General features: G+C 45.1%; 1 protein-coding gene across 1 annotated transcript in view; it reads right to left on the reverse strand.

Moving 5' to 3' along the window:
- Positions 1-16191, reverse strand: part of stard9 (StAR-related lipid transfer (START) domain containing 9) — a 383628-nt gene that overhangs the window by 179025 nt on the left and 188412 nt on the right. Inside the window, exon 15 of the mRNA XM_059649369.1 lies at positions 7771-7845. Coding sequence (XP_059505352.1) covers positions 7771-7845 — 75 coding nt within the window. The remainder of the gene's footprint in view (positions 1-7770; positions 7846-16191) is intronic.

The raw sequence follows: 16191 nt of genomic DNA on the forward strand, positions 1-16191 counted from the left end.
AAGATCTCACGACTCTTAAACTCAATCCCCCTGTTAATGAAAGCCAAAACACCATATGCTTTCTTAACAACCCTGTCCACTTGGGTGGCCATTTTAAGGGATCTATGTATCTGCACACCAAGATCCCTCTGTTCCTCCACGCTGCCAAGAATCCTATCCTTAATCCTGTACTCAGCTTTCAAATTCGACCTTCCAAAATGCATCACCTCGCATTTATCCAGGTTGAACTCCATCTGCCACCTCTCAGCCCATCTCTGCATCCTGTCAATGTCCCGCTGCAGCCTACAACAGCCCTCTACACTGTCAACGACACCTCCGACCTTTGTGTCGTCTGCAAACTTGCTGACCCATCCTTCAATTCCCTCGTCCAAGTCATTAATAAAAATTACAAACAGTAGAGGCCCAAGGACAGAGCCCTGTGGAACCCCACTCACCACTGACTTCCAGGCAGAATATTTTCCTTCTACTACCACTCGCTGTCTTCTGTTGGCCAGCCAATTCTGTATCCAAGCAGCTAAGTTCCCCTGTATCCCATTCCTCCTGACCTTCTGAATGAGCCTTCCATGGGGAACCTTATCAAATGCCTTACTGAAGTCCATATACACCACATCCACAGCTTGACCCTCATCAACCTTACTAGTCACATCCTCAAAAAACTCGATAAGGTTTGTAAGGCATGACCTACCCCTCACAAAGCCGTGTTGACTGTATTTGATCAAGCCATGCTCTTCCAGATGGTCATAAATCTTATCCCTCAGAATCCTTTCTAACACCTTGCAGACGACAGACGTGAGACTTACCGGTCTATAATTGCCGGGGATTTCCCTATTTCCTTTCTTGAAGAGAGGAATTACATTTGCCTCTCTCCAGTCCTCAGGTACGACTCCAGTGGAGAGCGAGGATGCAAAGATCTTCGCAAGTGGCGAAGCAATTGCATTTCTCGCTTCCCAAAGCAGCCGAGGACAAATCTGATCCGGGCCTGGCGACTTGTCAATCTTAATGTTTGACAAAATTTTCAGTACATCAGCTTCCTCTATCTCTATCCATTCCAGCATGCACACCTGCTCTTCAAAGGTTTCATTCACTACACAGGTCGTTTCTTTCGTAAAGACAGAAGCAAAAAACTCATTTAGGGCTTCCCCTACCTCCTCAGGCTCCACACACAAGTTCCCTATGCTATCCCTGATCGGCCCTACTCTTTCTTTGACCATTCTCTTATTCCTCACGTAAGTGTAAAATGCCTTTGTGTTTTCCCGGATTCCTTCTGCCAAGCCTTTCTCGTGCCCCCTCCTGGCTCTCCTCAGACCATTTTTGAGCTCCTTCCTTGCCTGCATGTAATCCTCTCTAGCTGAACTTGACCCTAGCTTCCTCCACCTTATGTAAGCTACCTTCTTCCTTTTCACTAGAAGCTCCACCGCTCTCGTCATCCAAGGTTCCTTTATCTTACCCCGTCTTGCCTGTCTCAGAGGGACATATTTACTCATCACTCCCAACAACTGTTCCTTAAACCATCTCCACATGTCTATAGTTCCCTTACCATGGAACAACTGCTCCCAGTCCATGCTTCCTAACTCGTGTCTAATCGCATCATAGTTTCCTCTTCCCCAATTAAATATCCTCCCATTCTGCCTAATCCTCTCCTTCTCCATAGCTATGTAGAATGAGAGAGTGTTATGGTCACTATCACCAAAATGCTCTCCCACCACAAGATCTGATACCTGCCCCGGCTCGTTTCCGAGCACCAAGTCTAGAATGGCCTCTCCCCTCGTCGGCCTGTCAACGTACTGCGTTAGGAAACCCTCCTGAACACACCTTACAAAAACAGCTCCATTCAAATCTTCTGCTCGAAGGAGGTTCCAATCAATATTAGGAAAGTTAAAGTCACCCATTACAACAACCCTACTGCGTCCACACTTTTCCAAAATCTGTCGACCTATGCTTTCTACAATCTCCCTGCTGCTATTGGGGGGCCTGTAGTAAACCCCTAACGAGGTGACTACTCCCTTGCTGTTCCTAATTTCCACCCATACTGACTCAGTAGGCAGATCTTCCTCGACAATGGAAGCTTCTGTAGCTGTGATACCCAGTACTGAAGACTTGTCCTCCAGGACTTACCACTCCCCTAACCAAGCTCTTCCAGTACAGTTACAACACTGGCATCTACCCAACAATGTAGAAAATTGCCCAGGTATGTCTTGTACATGAAAAGTAGGACAAATCCAAAGCGGTCAATTGCCGCTCCATCAGTCTACTCTCAATCATTAGTAACGTGATAGAAGATGTCATCAACAGTGTATCAAGTAGCTCATTCTCAGTGATGCCCAGTTTGGGCCTGCCAGGGCCACTTAACAACATTGACAAAAGAGCTTAATTCCTTAGATGAGTTCAGAGCAATAGCACTTGACATTAAAGCTGCTTTTGATTAAGTGCAGCACTAAAGATTTATAGCAAAACTGGAATCAGGGGGCAAACTCTCCACTGATTAGAGTCATCCCTGGCACATAGGAAGATAGTTGTCATTGCTGGAGGTCAATCAGCTCTGCACAAGTTCCTCAGGGTGGTGTCCTCGGCCCAAACATCTTCAGCTGTTTTATCAATGATTTTCCATCTATCATAAGGTCAGAAGTGGGGATGCTTGCTGATTATTGCACAATTTTCAGCACCATTTATGACTCCTCACTTACTGAAGCTGTTCATGTTCAAATGCAACAAGACCTGGACAATATCCAAGCTTGTGAGTTTTGAGAAGATTTGTAACTCAGGTTGAGGTTCTAGATGTAAGTTTGCTTGCTGAGCTGGGAGGTTCGTTTTCAGACGTTTCGTCACCATTCTAGGTAACATCAGTGAGCCTCCGGTGAAGCGCTGGTGTTATGTTCCACTTTCTATTTATATGTTTAGGTTTCCTTGGGTTGGTGGTGTCATTTCCTGTGTTGATGTCATTTCCTGTGTTGGTGATGTCATTTCCTGTTCTTTTTCTCAGAGTGTGGTAGATGGGCTCCAAATCAATGTGTTTGTTGATGGAGTTCCAGTTGGAATGCCATGCTTCTAGGAATTCTTGTGCGTGTGGAACCCTGATTTTGGTTCATGGCACAGGCAGTAATGCAGAGACTCAAACAAACAGCTCTGCCAATCATCCAACCCAAACTTTGGGTCCGCTACGTAGATGACACCTTTGTCATCACTAAACAAAACAAATTAGAGGAAACCTTCAAGACCATCAATAATACCCTTACTGGCATAACATTCACAAAAGAGGAGGAAAACAACAACAAACTGCCATTCCTAGATGTCACAGTAGAGCGAACACTCAATGGGGAACTTCAAACCAGTGTATATAGAAAAACAACACATTCAGACCCAATACTGAACTACAGAAGCAACCATCCCAACACCCAGAAACAAAGCTGCATTAGAACATTATTTCAACGAGCCACCACACACTGCAGCACAGAGGAACTACAAAGAGCAGAAGAAAATCACTTATACAGCATATCCAAAAAGAACGGGTACCCAATGAACACAGTCCACCGATTTCTCAGCAACAAACCCAAACAAACAGACAAAACGTGCCCAGAAACCTTAACCACTCTCCCTTACATCAAAGAAGTCTCGGAAATGACTGCCAGACTACTCAGACCTCTTGGCATCAGGGCAGCCCACAAACCCACCAACACACTAAAACAGCAGCTAATGAATTTAAAAGACCCTATACAGACAACAAGCAAAACAAACATCATTTACAAAATACCTTGCAAGAACTGTGACAAACACTACATTGGACAAACAGGCAGAAAGCTAGCCACCAGGATACAAGAACATCAACTAGCCACAAAAAGACATGACCGACTATCACTAGTATCCTTACATACAAATGAGGAAGGACACCACTTTGATTGGGACAACACATCCATCCTAAGACAAGGCAAACAGAGACATGCACGAGAATTCCTAGAAGCATGGCATTCCAACCGGAACTCCATCAACAAACACATTGATTTGGAGCCCATCTACCATCCTCTGAGAAAAAGCACAGGAAATGACATCACCAATGCAGGAAATGACACTACCAACCCAAGGAAACCTAAACACATAAATAGAAAGCGAAACATAACACCAACGCTTCACCGGAGGCTCACCGATGATGTTACCTAGAATGGTGACGAAACGTCTGAAAACGAACCTTCCAGCTCAGCGAGCAAACTTACATCCAGAATATCCAAGCTTGGCTGAGAAGTGACTAGTAGTATTCAGGTCCCACAGTTGCCAGTTAATGACTATTTCCTATAACAGACAATTTAACCACTGCCCCTTGACATTCAATGGTGTTACCATCACATCATAAAATATAGAACAATACAGCACAGGAATGGGCCCTTTGATCCACAATGTTGTGCCGAGCATGATGCCAAATTAAGCGAAATGCTTTTGCCACCTTTAGTCCATATCCCTCCATTCCTTGCATATTTGTGTTCTTATCCAAAAGTACCTTAAAAGCCCCATCTTATCTGCCTTCACCACTACCCCTGGCAGCATGTTCCAGATCCCTACCACACATTATTTTAAAAAAACTTGCTCCTCACATCTTGTTTGCACCTTCCTCCTCTTACCTCCTAGTACTAGACATTTCAACTCTGGGGAAACAAAGATTCTGACTGTTAACCATATCTATGCATCTCATAATTTTACAGAGTTCTATCAAGTTTCCCCTCAGCCTGCACTACTCTACAGAAAACAACCTAAACATTTCCTGCCTCTCCATATAGATCACATCCTCTAATCCAGGCAACATCCTGGCAAACCAATTCTGTACCTCCCCACAGCCTCCATGTCCTTTCTGTAATGTGGCGGCCTGACCAAAGTCTTGTAAAGCTACAAGATGACATCCTGACTCTTGTATTTAATTCTTTGACCAATGAAGGCAAGCATTCCATACACCTTCTTTACCACAGGATCTACTTGCATGGCCACTTTCAAGGAAGTATGGACTTGAACCCCGCCCCCCCCCCACCCCCCAAGATCCCTGTTGTTCAGGGTCCTGCCATTAACTGTATACTCTTCCTTAACATTTTATCTCCTGAAGTTTTGCACTGCACATTTTCTTGGATTAAACTCCATCTGCCATTTCTCCGCCCATGTCTTCAACTGATCTATAACCCACTGTATCCTTTAACAACCTTCTATCCTATCCACAATTCCACTGATCTTTGTATCATCCGCAATCCTACTGATCTACCCATGTACATGTTCATCCAAGTCATTTATATATATATCACAAACAGCAGAGGTCCCAGTACGGATCCCTGCAGAACACCACTAGTCACAGATCTCCAGACTGAGAAACACCCTTCCACCACTGCCTTCTGCCTGCTTTGGAAGAGCCAATTCTGAATACACATGCCAAGTCCTTGTGGATCCCACATATAGTGATCGTAATGAGGGACCTTGTCAAAAGCCTTAATAAAATCCCCCATTATCAATATCCTTGGGGCTGCCACTGACCAGAAACTCAATTGGTCTCACTACATAAATACAGTGGGTATAAAAGTAGGTCAGAACCTAGGAATACTACAGTAAGTAACTCACCTCCTGACTCCCCAGAGCCCATCCTAAACCTACAAGGCACAAGTCAGGAGTGTGATGGAATACTCCCCACTTTCCTGAATAAGCACAGTGCCAACCACACTCAAGAAGCTTGGCATCATCCAGGAAACCCTCAATGACAAGGGTGGCACGGTGACTCAGTTGCGGGGGAGTGGGAAGCATGATGGCTCAGTGGTTAGCACTGCTGCCTCACAGTGCCAGGGACCTGGGTTTAATTCCACCCTTGGGTGACTGTGTGAAGTTTGCACACTCCTCCTGTGCCTGTGTGGATTTCCTTTGAGTGCTCTGGTTTCATCCCACAGTCCAAAGATGTGCAGGCTATGTGGATTGGCCATGCTAAGTTGCCCATAGTGTTCATGGATGTGTAGATTAAGGATAGGATGCTCTGAGAGTTTAGATTAGATTCCCTACAGTGTGGAAACAGGCCCTTCGGCCCAACAAGTCCACACCGCCCCTTGAAACATCCAACCAAGACCCAGACCCTACAGCCGACACACCCCTGAACACTACGGGCAATTTAGCATGGCCAATCCACCTAGCCTGCACATCTTTGGACGTTGGGAGGAAACCCACGCAGACACGGGGAGAATGTGCAAACTCCACACAGCCAGCCGCCTGAGGCTGGAATCAAACCTGGTCCCTGGTGCTGTGAAGCTGCAGTGCTAACTACTGAGCCACCGTACCGCCCCCACATCCATAAGCATTAACTACCTCCACCATTGATGCTGAGTAGCAGCAATGTGTACTACCTACAAGATGTATCGCAGGAACTCACAAAGAACAGCAAACCCAGGACCATTTCCATCGAGATGGACAAGGGGAACAGATACACATGAACACCACCTCCAGCAAGTTTCCTCCAAGGCATTTATCATTCTGACTTGGAAATATATTGCCGTTCCTGCACTGTCACTGGGTCAAGATCCTGGGATTCACTCCCTAAGGGCATTGTGGGTCAACCCACAGCACATGGACTGCAGCAGTTCAAGAAGGCAGCTCACTACCACCTATTGATGGGCAACTAGGTACGGGTAATAAATGCTGGCCAGCCAACGATGCCCATTCCCATGAGTGAATTAAAAGAAGTGTAAATCTAAGACAAGTGTTTTAAATCTAGTAAATAAAGCTAGTTTTAAAGAGTACAAAGGCAGATCTAGCTGAAGTGAAGTGGAAATCTACGATAGTAGATGGAAATGCAGTGGCAGAGTCTTAAGGAGCAATGTAATGACTCTCAGCAAAGATTTATCTCAGTGAGAAAGGTTCTTTGAGAAGAATGCATCATCTGTGACACCAGATCAGAAGATAGGTCAGATTTTATAAATAGTCAAAGAATGGCTAAAACAAAAAACAGGGAGAAAGGAAAATTGATGATAAAATGAAATCAGGTAGTAAGAGGTTCTAAAAGGATTTGCAAGTGAAAAGAACAACTCAATCTAGTGTTGGTTCTGCACAGAGAGGGTATTGGGTAATTGATAGTGGAAGACAAGGAAATGGCATAGGTATTGGATAGGTGTATTGTGTCTAACTTCCCTATGAAAGACTTGGAAAATTTGCAAAATATACTTGAGAATCAAGAAATGAAATGGAGAGAGGAACTTAAAACAATCACCATCACCAGACAAAAAGTGCTGGGAAGACTAAAACTGAAGACTGGCAGGTGCCTAGGAGTTACAACAGTGCATGAACACATTCTTTCTGCCGCAAAGAACATGGCCCTGTGTATTAATACATGTAGCTTCTAGTACATGTGAGTGCACTTCACTGTCAGCTTGACTGACAATTCCAAACTAATTATCAATGTAATTCTTCACACAGACAGGATTGTTTTGCAAATGCCTACAACTGCAAAATCACATGTAATGTTGACCACTGGGTTGCGTGTTTTGCAAGCCTGGACTCATTGAGTACAGTCAGTGCTTTGATTATTGCAAATGAAAAAAGGAATATATCGTTTTATTACAATCCATCAGTGGGACTTATGGCCTACATAGCTAGCACCGTACTGGCATCTAAGATTTATGCTACCACTCATACATTTAGTTATTTGTTATTTCATGCATTTTGTCCTGATTGCAAGATAAAAAGCTTCAATAAAATGTTACAGCAATACTCAAGCTCTGGATTACCAAATGACCAGGTAAATTTTTTCTCAGACAATGTACAACCAACCTTGAGTTCATTTTGAAGTAACATTTCTGTTAGGCTTCCATCTTTCTCATCGCTTAAAGTAGGACTGGAGTTTCGCTGAAAAACAACATTGATTATTTTCACTTCTGTGTAAAATAGATTGAACACACCCTCCAGATATATACAACTAATAGGATCATGTTCCAACAGTACTCACTGATTGTTCGGTTGAAGCTAATTATGGCTATCACAACAGATCAGTCAAAGATCTTATTAAAATCTAGCTGAGTCATCTAAGAACATTACTGCAACCTGTTAGTTGGTTTAATGAGCAGAATTGCTCCAAATCTGAGGTTCCAGAACAAACCACATTTCTAACCAGCATGAATCATGTTACTTCTAAGTCTAACAATACAAAATTGAACAAATTTAGATTATCCCTTGCCATTGAAGAACAATTCCTAGGCTTATTTCTTACTTTAAAATCTCCTAATTCTTCTCACCCTTGCCCCAAAATTACCTTCCCTCTTCACTGTCAGTTTGACTCAGTCATGACTCCTCCAAGTCACAAGGTCCCAGTGAAGACCAATTCCAGGGCACCAAATCTTAGCTGTCAATTCAATTCAATTCACTTCACTTCAGGAAATGTTGCTTTGTTCAGGTGCTATCCACCAGTTCAGGTAAGGAGAAATAATGACTTGGCACCATTCAAAGAAGGGCAAGAATCGTGACAATGTATAACCATCAAGCAACACCATTAGCTAGGGGCAAATTATTGAAGATACTGGAAACTGCACTGAAAACAGAAAATGCTGGAGATCATAGTATGTCAGGCTGCATCCATGGAGAGAACGCAACTAACATTGCAACTCTAGATGACTCTTCCTCTGAGGTGAAGTGAAATATGAAGGCAGCATTTATGCAACAGTGTGGGTAGGGTGGGGGGTAGGGGTTGCGTGGTGGCAGTGGTTTGGAGTGTTGGCGAAGAAAGGATACCAATAGTTCAGATTAAGTGATCGGAACACGAGAACTGCAGAACAATTGTCTGTCTGACTGCCTGGGAAAAAACAGTCAGTCAGTCAATCAGTCAGTCAGTCTCAATGAAGGAGAGGGGAGGAAAGAGAGGACATGGTAACAGAATGTAACAAGCAAAGCTAAAAGAAAGGGAAAGAATTTGAAGTTATTGAACTCTATATTAACTCCAGAAGGCTCTAAAGTGCCTAATCAGAAGAGGAGATGTTGCTTCTCCAGTTTTCGCTATGATTTGCTAGAGTATTGCAGCATGCAGAGGACAAACAAGTAGGCAGGGAAACAGGACGTTATGTTAAAATGACTGGCTACTGAAGGTCATGCTCGCATACGGACGGGAGATGATCTGCAAAGCAGTCACCTAGTCTGCATTTAGTTTCCCCAATAAAGAGTAGGCCACATTGGGTGCAGTGAATACAATACAACAGGTTGGAGTAGGTACAGGTGAAATGCTGCTTCACCTGGAAAGACTGTTTAGGCCCTTGGATGGTGAGCAGGGAGGACGTGGGGGCAGATGTGGTTACATGGGAAGGTGCCGTGGAAAATTTGAGGGGAGGAATGTGGTGTTGGTGTCGAGGAATGGATTAGGTGTCCTAGAGGGAACAATACCTGCAAAATGCAGATGAGGAGAGTGAGGGGAAGGTGTATTTGGTGGTGACGTTCTGTTGGAGTTGTCTGAAATGACAGCGAATGATCCTTTGAATGCAGAGGCTGATGGGATGAAAAGTGGGAATAAGGGGCAACCGGATCACACTGTTGTGAGCGATGGGAAGGTACAAGGGCAAAAGCTCGGGTGATAGGTCGGATGCGGTTATGGGTCTGTCAATCACAGTGGATCAGAAGCCATGGTTATGGAATAAGGAAGCCACGTCAGCAGCGCTGTTCTGGAAGGTGGCATCATCCGGCCAGATATGACGTAGGCAAAGGAACTGGGAGAATGGGATAGAATCCTTGCAGGATGTGGGGTGGGAAGACCTGTAGTGAAGGTACAGGTAGTTCTCCTGTAATGCAATAGTTGCGTTCATGTGTGACCTCACGCTACAGAAAATCATGTTAAAGGGAAATTGCTGTAGAAAATTGCTACACTTGCACAGCAGAAAGCTCACATTACCCAAACAGCATCCACTATTTATTAATTACGTTACAGCCAATTTGCGTTAATGAAAAACACATTATAGCAGAACTACCTTAGCTATGGGAGTTAGTGGCTTTTAGTGGATGGCAGCGGACAGTTTATTGCTGTAATGGAGACAGAGAGGTCAACGAAAGGAAGAAAGTGCAGCATTCTGCGATCCACGACTAGCACTATGCACCATCCTACATGCACACTCAATTTCACTCCACAGCAACATCGACTTATCTTCTTCCAAAGCTGCTCAGGTCCCCAGTTTCAATGCATCCTTTGTGTCATCTGTCGCCTCAATAAAAGACATTTTCCTCATTCTTTTGCTCATCAAGGCACGCAAGCTCCAAAAATTTATGGATTCTAACATCCATCCTGAGCCGCACTTCCCTTTCCACCTCTCGGACTCCATCCCCTCCCATCACACAGAACTAATCCCTTACCGGCCCTTAACACCCACCCCATTCCAGCCCTCGGGTGCTATCTCTTTCTGTCCCCCAGAGGTCACACCCCTCAACCCCAGCCTTTGCTGTGTTCTTGCCATACCTCCAGACCTTCCCCTCTCTGAGGCTGAACGTACTGTCCTTAGCAAAGGACTCAGCTTCATAACCTCAATGAATTTCAAGTTCCCCATGACACTGAACTGTTTTCCTGCCACCATCCCCATCTCCGCTGTCACTTCTTCGGGCAGGATTCCAACCCCCACCGATATCTGTCTCCGGTATTCAGCCTTTAATTGGACCCCTTCCCTCTGCCCTTGATTTCTTCATTGAAAACTCCCAGTGTAACATCAGCTGTCTCAGTTTCTCTGCTCCTCTCGTGAACTTTAACTTGTCCCTTCTGAAATTGCTATACTTCACGCTCTCAGGTCAAACCTAACTTTGTTATCAAACATGCTGACAAGAGTGGTGCCATTGTAGTCTGGCGCACTGAACTTTACCTTGCAGAGGCTTAACGTCAACCCTCAGACACTCCTTCCTAGCTCCCGCGGACCATGATCCCATATCTGAACGACAAGCCATTGTCTGTCACCAACCTTATTACCTCTGGAGATCTTGCCCCCATTGCCTCCAACCTTATATCCTCCCAAATCCAGGCAGCCCCATTTACCTCTTACCCAAAATCCAGATTACCAGTCTGCCCCCAGTAGGCCCACCATATCAGTCTATTCCATAAGACTATAAAATATAGGGCAGAAATTAGGTCATTCAGCCCATCAAGTCTGCTCTACCATTCAATCACGGTTGATAAGTTCCTCAACCTCATTCTCCTGCTTTCTCCCCATAACCCTTGATCCCCTTGATAATCAAGAACCTATCTATCTTAGTCCTAAATGTACTCAATCACCTGGCCTCCACAGTCTTCTGTGGCAGTGAATTCCATAGATTCACCACTCTCTGGCTGATGAAGTTTCACCTTATCTCTGTTCTAAAAGGTCTTCCCTTTACTCTAAGGCTGTGCCCTCGGGTCCTCGACTCTGCTACCAATGGAAACATCTTCCCAACATCTATTTTGTCCAGGCCATTCAGTGTTCTGAAACTTTCAATTAGATTCCCCCTCATCCTTTTAAACTCCAATGAGTATAGCCCCAAAGTCCTCAAATGTTCGTCATATATTAAGCTTTCCATTGCTGGGGCTATTCTCGTGAACCTCCTCCGAACCCACTCCAGGGCCATTACATCTTTCTTGAGATATGGGGCCTAAAACCGCACACAATCCTCCAAATGTGACCTGACCAGAGCCTTACAAAGCCTCAGTTGTACATCCCTGCTTTTATATTCATGTCCTCTCAAAATAAATGCCAACATTGCATTTGCCTTCCTGACTACTGACCCGACCTGCAAGTTTACCTTGAGGGAATCCTGGACTAGAACTCCCAAGTCTCTTTGCACTTCAGACTTCTGAATCTTCTCTCCATTTAGAAAATAGTCCATTCTTTTATTCTTCTTACCAAAGTACATGACCTCAAACCTTCCCACGTTGTACTCCATCTGCCACTTCTTTGCCCACTCTCCTAACCTGCCCAAATCCTTCTGCAGCGTCCCCACCTCCTCAACACTACCTGTCCCTCCACCTTAGCCTCCAAACTTAGCCAGAATACCCACATCGAGATCATTAATGTACAAAGTCGGCACAACATCGTGGGCTGAAGGGCCTGTTCTGTGCTGTACTGTTCTATGTTCTATGTTCTAAAGTGAAAAGTTGTTGTCCTAGCACTGACCCTTGCAGAACACCATTTGTCACCAGCTGCCATCCTGAGAAAGACCCCTTTGTCCCCACTCTCTGCTTTCTGCCAGACAGCCAATCTTCTATCCACGCTAGCACATTGCCTGTAACACTGTGGACCCTTATCTTACTCAGCAGCCTCCTGTGTGGCACCTTATCAAAGGTCTTCTTGAAGTCCAGTTAGATAACATCCATTGGCTCTCCTTGGTCTACTCTGCTCATTACTGCCTCAAAGAATTCTAGCAGATTTGTCAGGCATGACGTCCCCTTGATGAAACCATGCTGACTTTGCCCTATTTTACTAAACATTTACAAATATTCAGAAATCTCATCTTTCATAATAGACTCCAAAATCTTACCTAAGGTTAGGCTAATTGGCCTGTAATTTTCCATCTTTTGCCTTACTCCAGTCTTCTGGGACCCTCCCTCACTCTAGCAATTCCTGGAAGATCACCACGAATGCTTCCACAATCTTTTCCGCCATCTCCTTTAGAACTCTGCGGTGTAGTCCATCTGGTCCAGGCGATTTGTCACCTTCAGGCCAATCAGTTTTACTAGCACCTTTTCCTTAGTGACGGCCACCATACCCAGCTCCACCCCCAAACTCTCATGAATTTTTGGGATTTTACTCATGTCTTTCCACTGTGAAGATTGATACAAAGTAATTATTCAGTTCCTCAGCCATTTCCTTGTTCCTATCTCTCCACCGTCATTTTCCAGTGGTCCAATGTCCACTTTTGCTTCTCTTTTGCCCTTTATGTACCTCAAGAAACTCTACAGTCTTCATTTATATTACCCGCTAGCTTACCATCATATTTAATCGTCTCCCTCCTTATTTGTTTTTTTTGTTGGTCTTTGTAAGCTTCCCAGTCCTCTGGTTTCCCACTGCCCTTCGCCACATTATGTGCTCTGTACATATTCCTGCCCCACAGAATAATTTCCTCCTATCGTGACTTGTCCAGAACCTGTTCATCTACATTGGTGCCTCCTCCGGTGCCCTTCGTCATATTGACAATTTCCACTTCCCTGGCTCTAAGTGCCTCCTGTTTTACTATGGATGTCCAATCCCTCTATACCTCCATTGCCAACCAGAATGGTCTAATAGCTCGGGGCTTCTTCTTCAAACAGAGGCCTAAATAATCCCCATCCACGATCCAATCTCCTCCATTTGGCTGAACCTGTTCTCTTACTGAACAATTTCTCGAATTCATCTCACTTCTGTCAAGTCAAAGGAGAGGCTATGGGCACCCACATGGGTCCCAGTTATAACCAAGTGTGGAGCTGGATGAACACAGCAGGCCAAGCAGCATCTTAGGAGCACAAAAGCTGACATCTCGGGCCTAGACCCTTCTGCCTGCCTCCTTATGGGGTATGTGGAACAATCCTTGTTCCAGTACTATGGTCCACATAGGCACCAACAACATAGGTAGAAAGAGGGATAGGGATGTCAGGCAGGATTTCAGGGAGTTAGGGTGGAAGCTGAGAGCTAGAGCAAACAGAGTGGTTATCTCTGGTTTGTTACCCGTGCCACATGATAGCGAGGCAAAGAACAGAGAGATGTCAGCTGAACACGTGGCTGCAGGGATGATGCAGGAGGGAGGGCTTCAGGTACATGGACAATTGGGGCTCATTCTGGAGAAGGTGGGACCTCTACAAACAGGACGGTCTCCACTTGAACCAGAGGGGCACTAATATCCTGGGTGGGAAATTTGCTAGTGCTATTTGGGTGGATTTAAACTAGCTCAGGAGGGAGATGGGAAACTGAGGTGTAGTCCTAGTACACAGGAGGATGAGCGTAGGGAGGACATGGACAGGACCTCACTGTCACAGGAGTGTGCTGGCAGACAGCAAGCTGGGTTGAAGTGCGTCTACTTTAAGGCCCCGAGTATCCGGAATAAGGTAGGTGAGCTTGCGGCTTGGATAGGGTGCAAAGGAGGTTTACCAGGATGCTGCCTGGACTGGAGGGCTTGTCTTACAAGGAGAGGTTGACTGAGCTCGGACTTTTGTCTCTGGAGAGAAGGAGGAAGAGAGGTGACCTGATCGAGGTGTACAAGGTAATGAGAGGCATGGATAGAGTCGATAGCCAGAGACTTTTCCCCAGGGCAGGACTGACTGCCATGAGGGGTCATAGTTTTAAGGTGTTAGGAGGAAGGTATAGAGGAGACGTCAGAGGGAGGTTCTTCACTCAGAGAGTTGTGAGCGCACGGAATAGTTTACCAGTGGTAGTCGTGGAAGCGGAGTCATTATTGATATTTAAGCGACTGCTGGACATGCACATGGACAGCAGTGAATTGAGGGGAATGTAGGTTAGGTTATTTTATTTTTGGGTTAGGAATATTCCATGGCACAACATCGTGGGCCGAAGGGCCTGTACTGTGCTGTACTTTTCTATGTTCTATGCTCATGATCCAGCTCTCAACTTAGGAAGCAATAATGTTACAAATTATGAATAATGGAGGAAAGCAAAGTACCATGCAATAAGATACAGGAATTATACACAAGCTTAACGTCTACTGTTGTACATCAGGGTACTCTCAGGTGTCTAGATCTATATCATCACATAGCACAGTGCCTCATCAGCTCTCAATAAAATACTTTACTAAGGACCTACCTGAATCTTTGGCATTGCTGGTAAATTCAACTTTGGTGTATGCCCTGGCAGTCTGTAGTTAGCATTTACATTAGAAACATACCACGTGCTCATGGAAATTAAAAATTTCCATAGACTCAGGCACCCGAGATCTCTGGTGACTAATAGTCTCTGTTTTGGGTGAGCTGAAAGCTCCACTGAAATGACTCAGAGTGCAATAAGATTGCAATAACCTGCTTGTGGGCCAGGATCAGAAACGGGAAGTGTTCTCCAGGATACAAAATAATTTGAAAAATTAACAAACCGAGGCAGATGTCTCTCCTGGAAGTAGAACCCGAATTGCTTCTGGTCACTTCGATGTTGTGCCATCTCGGAAACATGGATAGAGCAGGGTCAAGAATGGATGTTGCAGGTTCCAGAGTTTAGATCTTTCATTAAGGTCAGGGAAGGTGGTAAAAGAGGGGGAGGTGTGGCTTTGTTAGTCAAGGACAGTATAATGCGGGCTGAAAGAACTTTTGATGAGGACTCGTCTACTGAGGTGGTATGGGCCAAGGTTGCCGAGGAAGGTTTGTCAACTGAGTCAGTATGGGTGGAAGTTAGGAACAGCAAGGGAGCAGTCACCTCACTGGGGGTTTTCTACAGACCCCCAAATAGAAGTAGGGAGATCGAAGAACTCATTGGGCGGCAGATTGTTGAAAAGTGCAGACATAGCAGGGTTGTTGTTTCTTTCCCAATATTGATTGGAACCTCCTTAGTGCAGATGGTTTGGATGGAGCCGTTTTTGTCAGGTGCGTTCAGGAGGGTTTCCTTACTCAGTATGTGGACAGGTCGACGAGGGGGGAGGGCATTTTAGATTTGATGCTCGGCAATGAGCCAGGGCAGGTGTCAGATCTTGCGGTGGGAGAACACTTTGGTGACAGTGACCGCAACAGCCTCACATTTACCATAGCCATGGAAAGGGAAAGGAGCAGTTACCAGGGGAAGATATTTAACTGGGGAAAAGGAAACTATGAGGCTGCTTCATAGTTGGGAAGTACAGATTGGGAGCAATTGTTCCACAGAAAGGGCACAACAGACACGTGGAGACTGTTTAAGGGGCAGTTGTTGCGAATGATGCATAAATTTGTTCCTCTGAGACAGGTAAGAAGGGGTAAGATTAAGGAGCCTTGGATGACGGGTACAGAGGTGCTTTGTGGCAAAAAGAAAAAGGCAGCTTGTGTAAGGTAGAGGATGCAAGGGTCTAGCACAGCTTTACAGGATTACAGGCTTGCTCGGAAGGAGCTCAAAAGTTGACTGAGGAGGGCCAGGAGGGGCCACGAAAAAGGCTTGGTAGGAAAAATTAGGGAGAACCCAAAGGCATTTTACTCATACGTGAGGAATAAGAGAATGATCAGGGAGAAGGTAGGGCCGATCAGGGATAGCGTACGGAACTTGTGCGTGGAGTCTGAGCAGATAGGTGAAGCCCTAAATGAGTTTTTTGCTTCGGTTTTCACGA

Source organism: Stegostoma tigrinum, chromosome 10 (genome assembly GCF_030684315.1).
Source record: "Stegostoma tigrinum isolate sSteTig4 chromosome 10, sSteTig4.hap1, whole genome shotgun sequence".
NCBI lineage: Eukaryota > Metazoa > Chordata > Chondrichthyes > Orectolobiformes > Stegostomatidae > Stegostoma > Stegostoma tigrinum.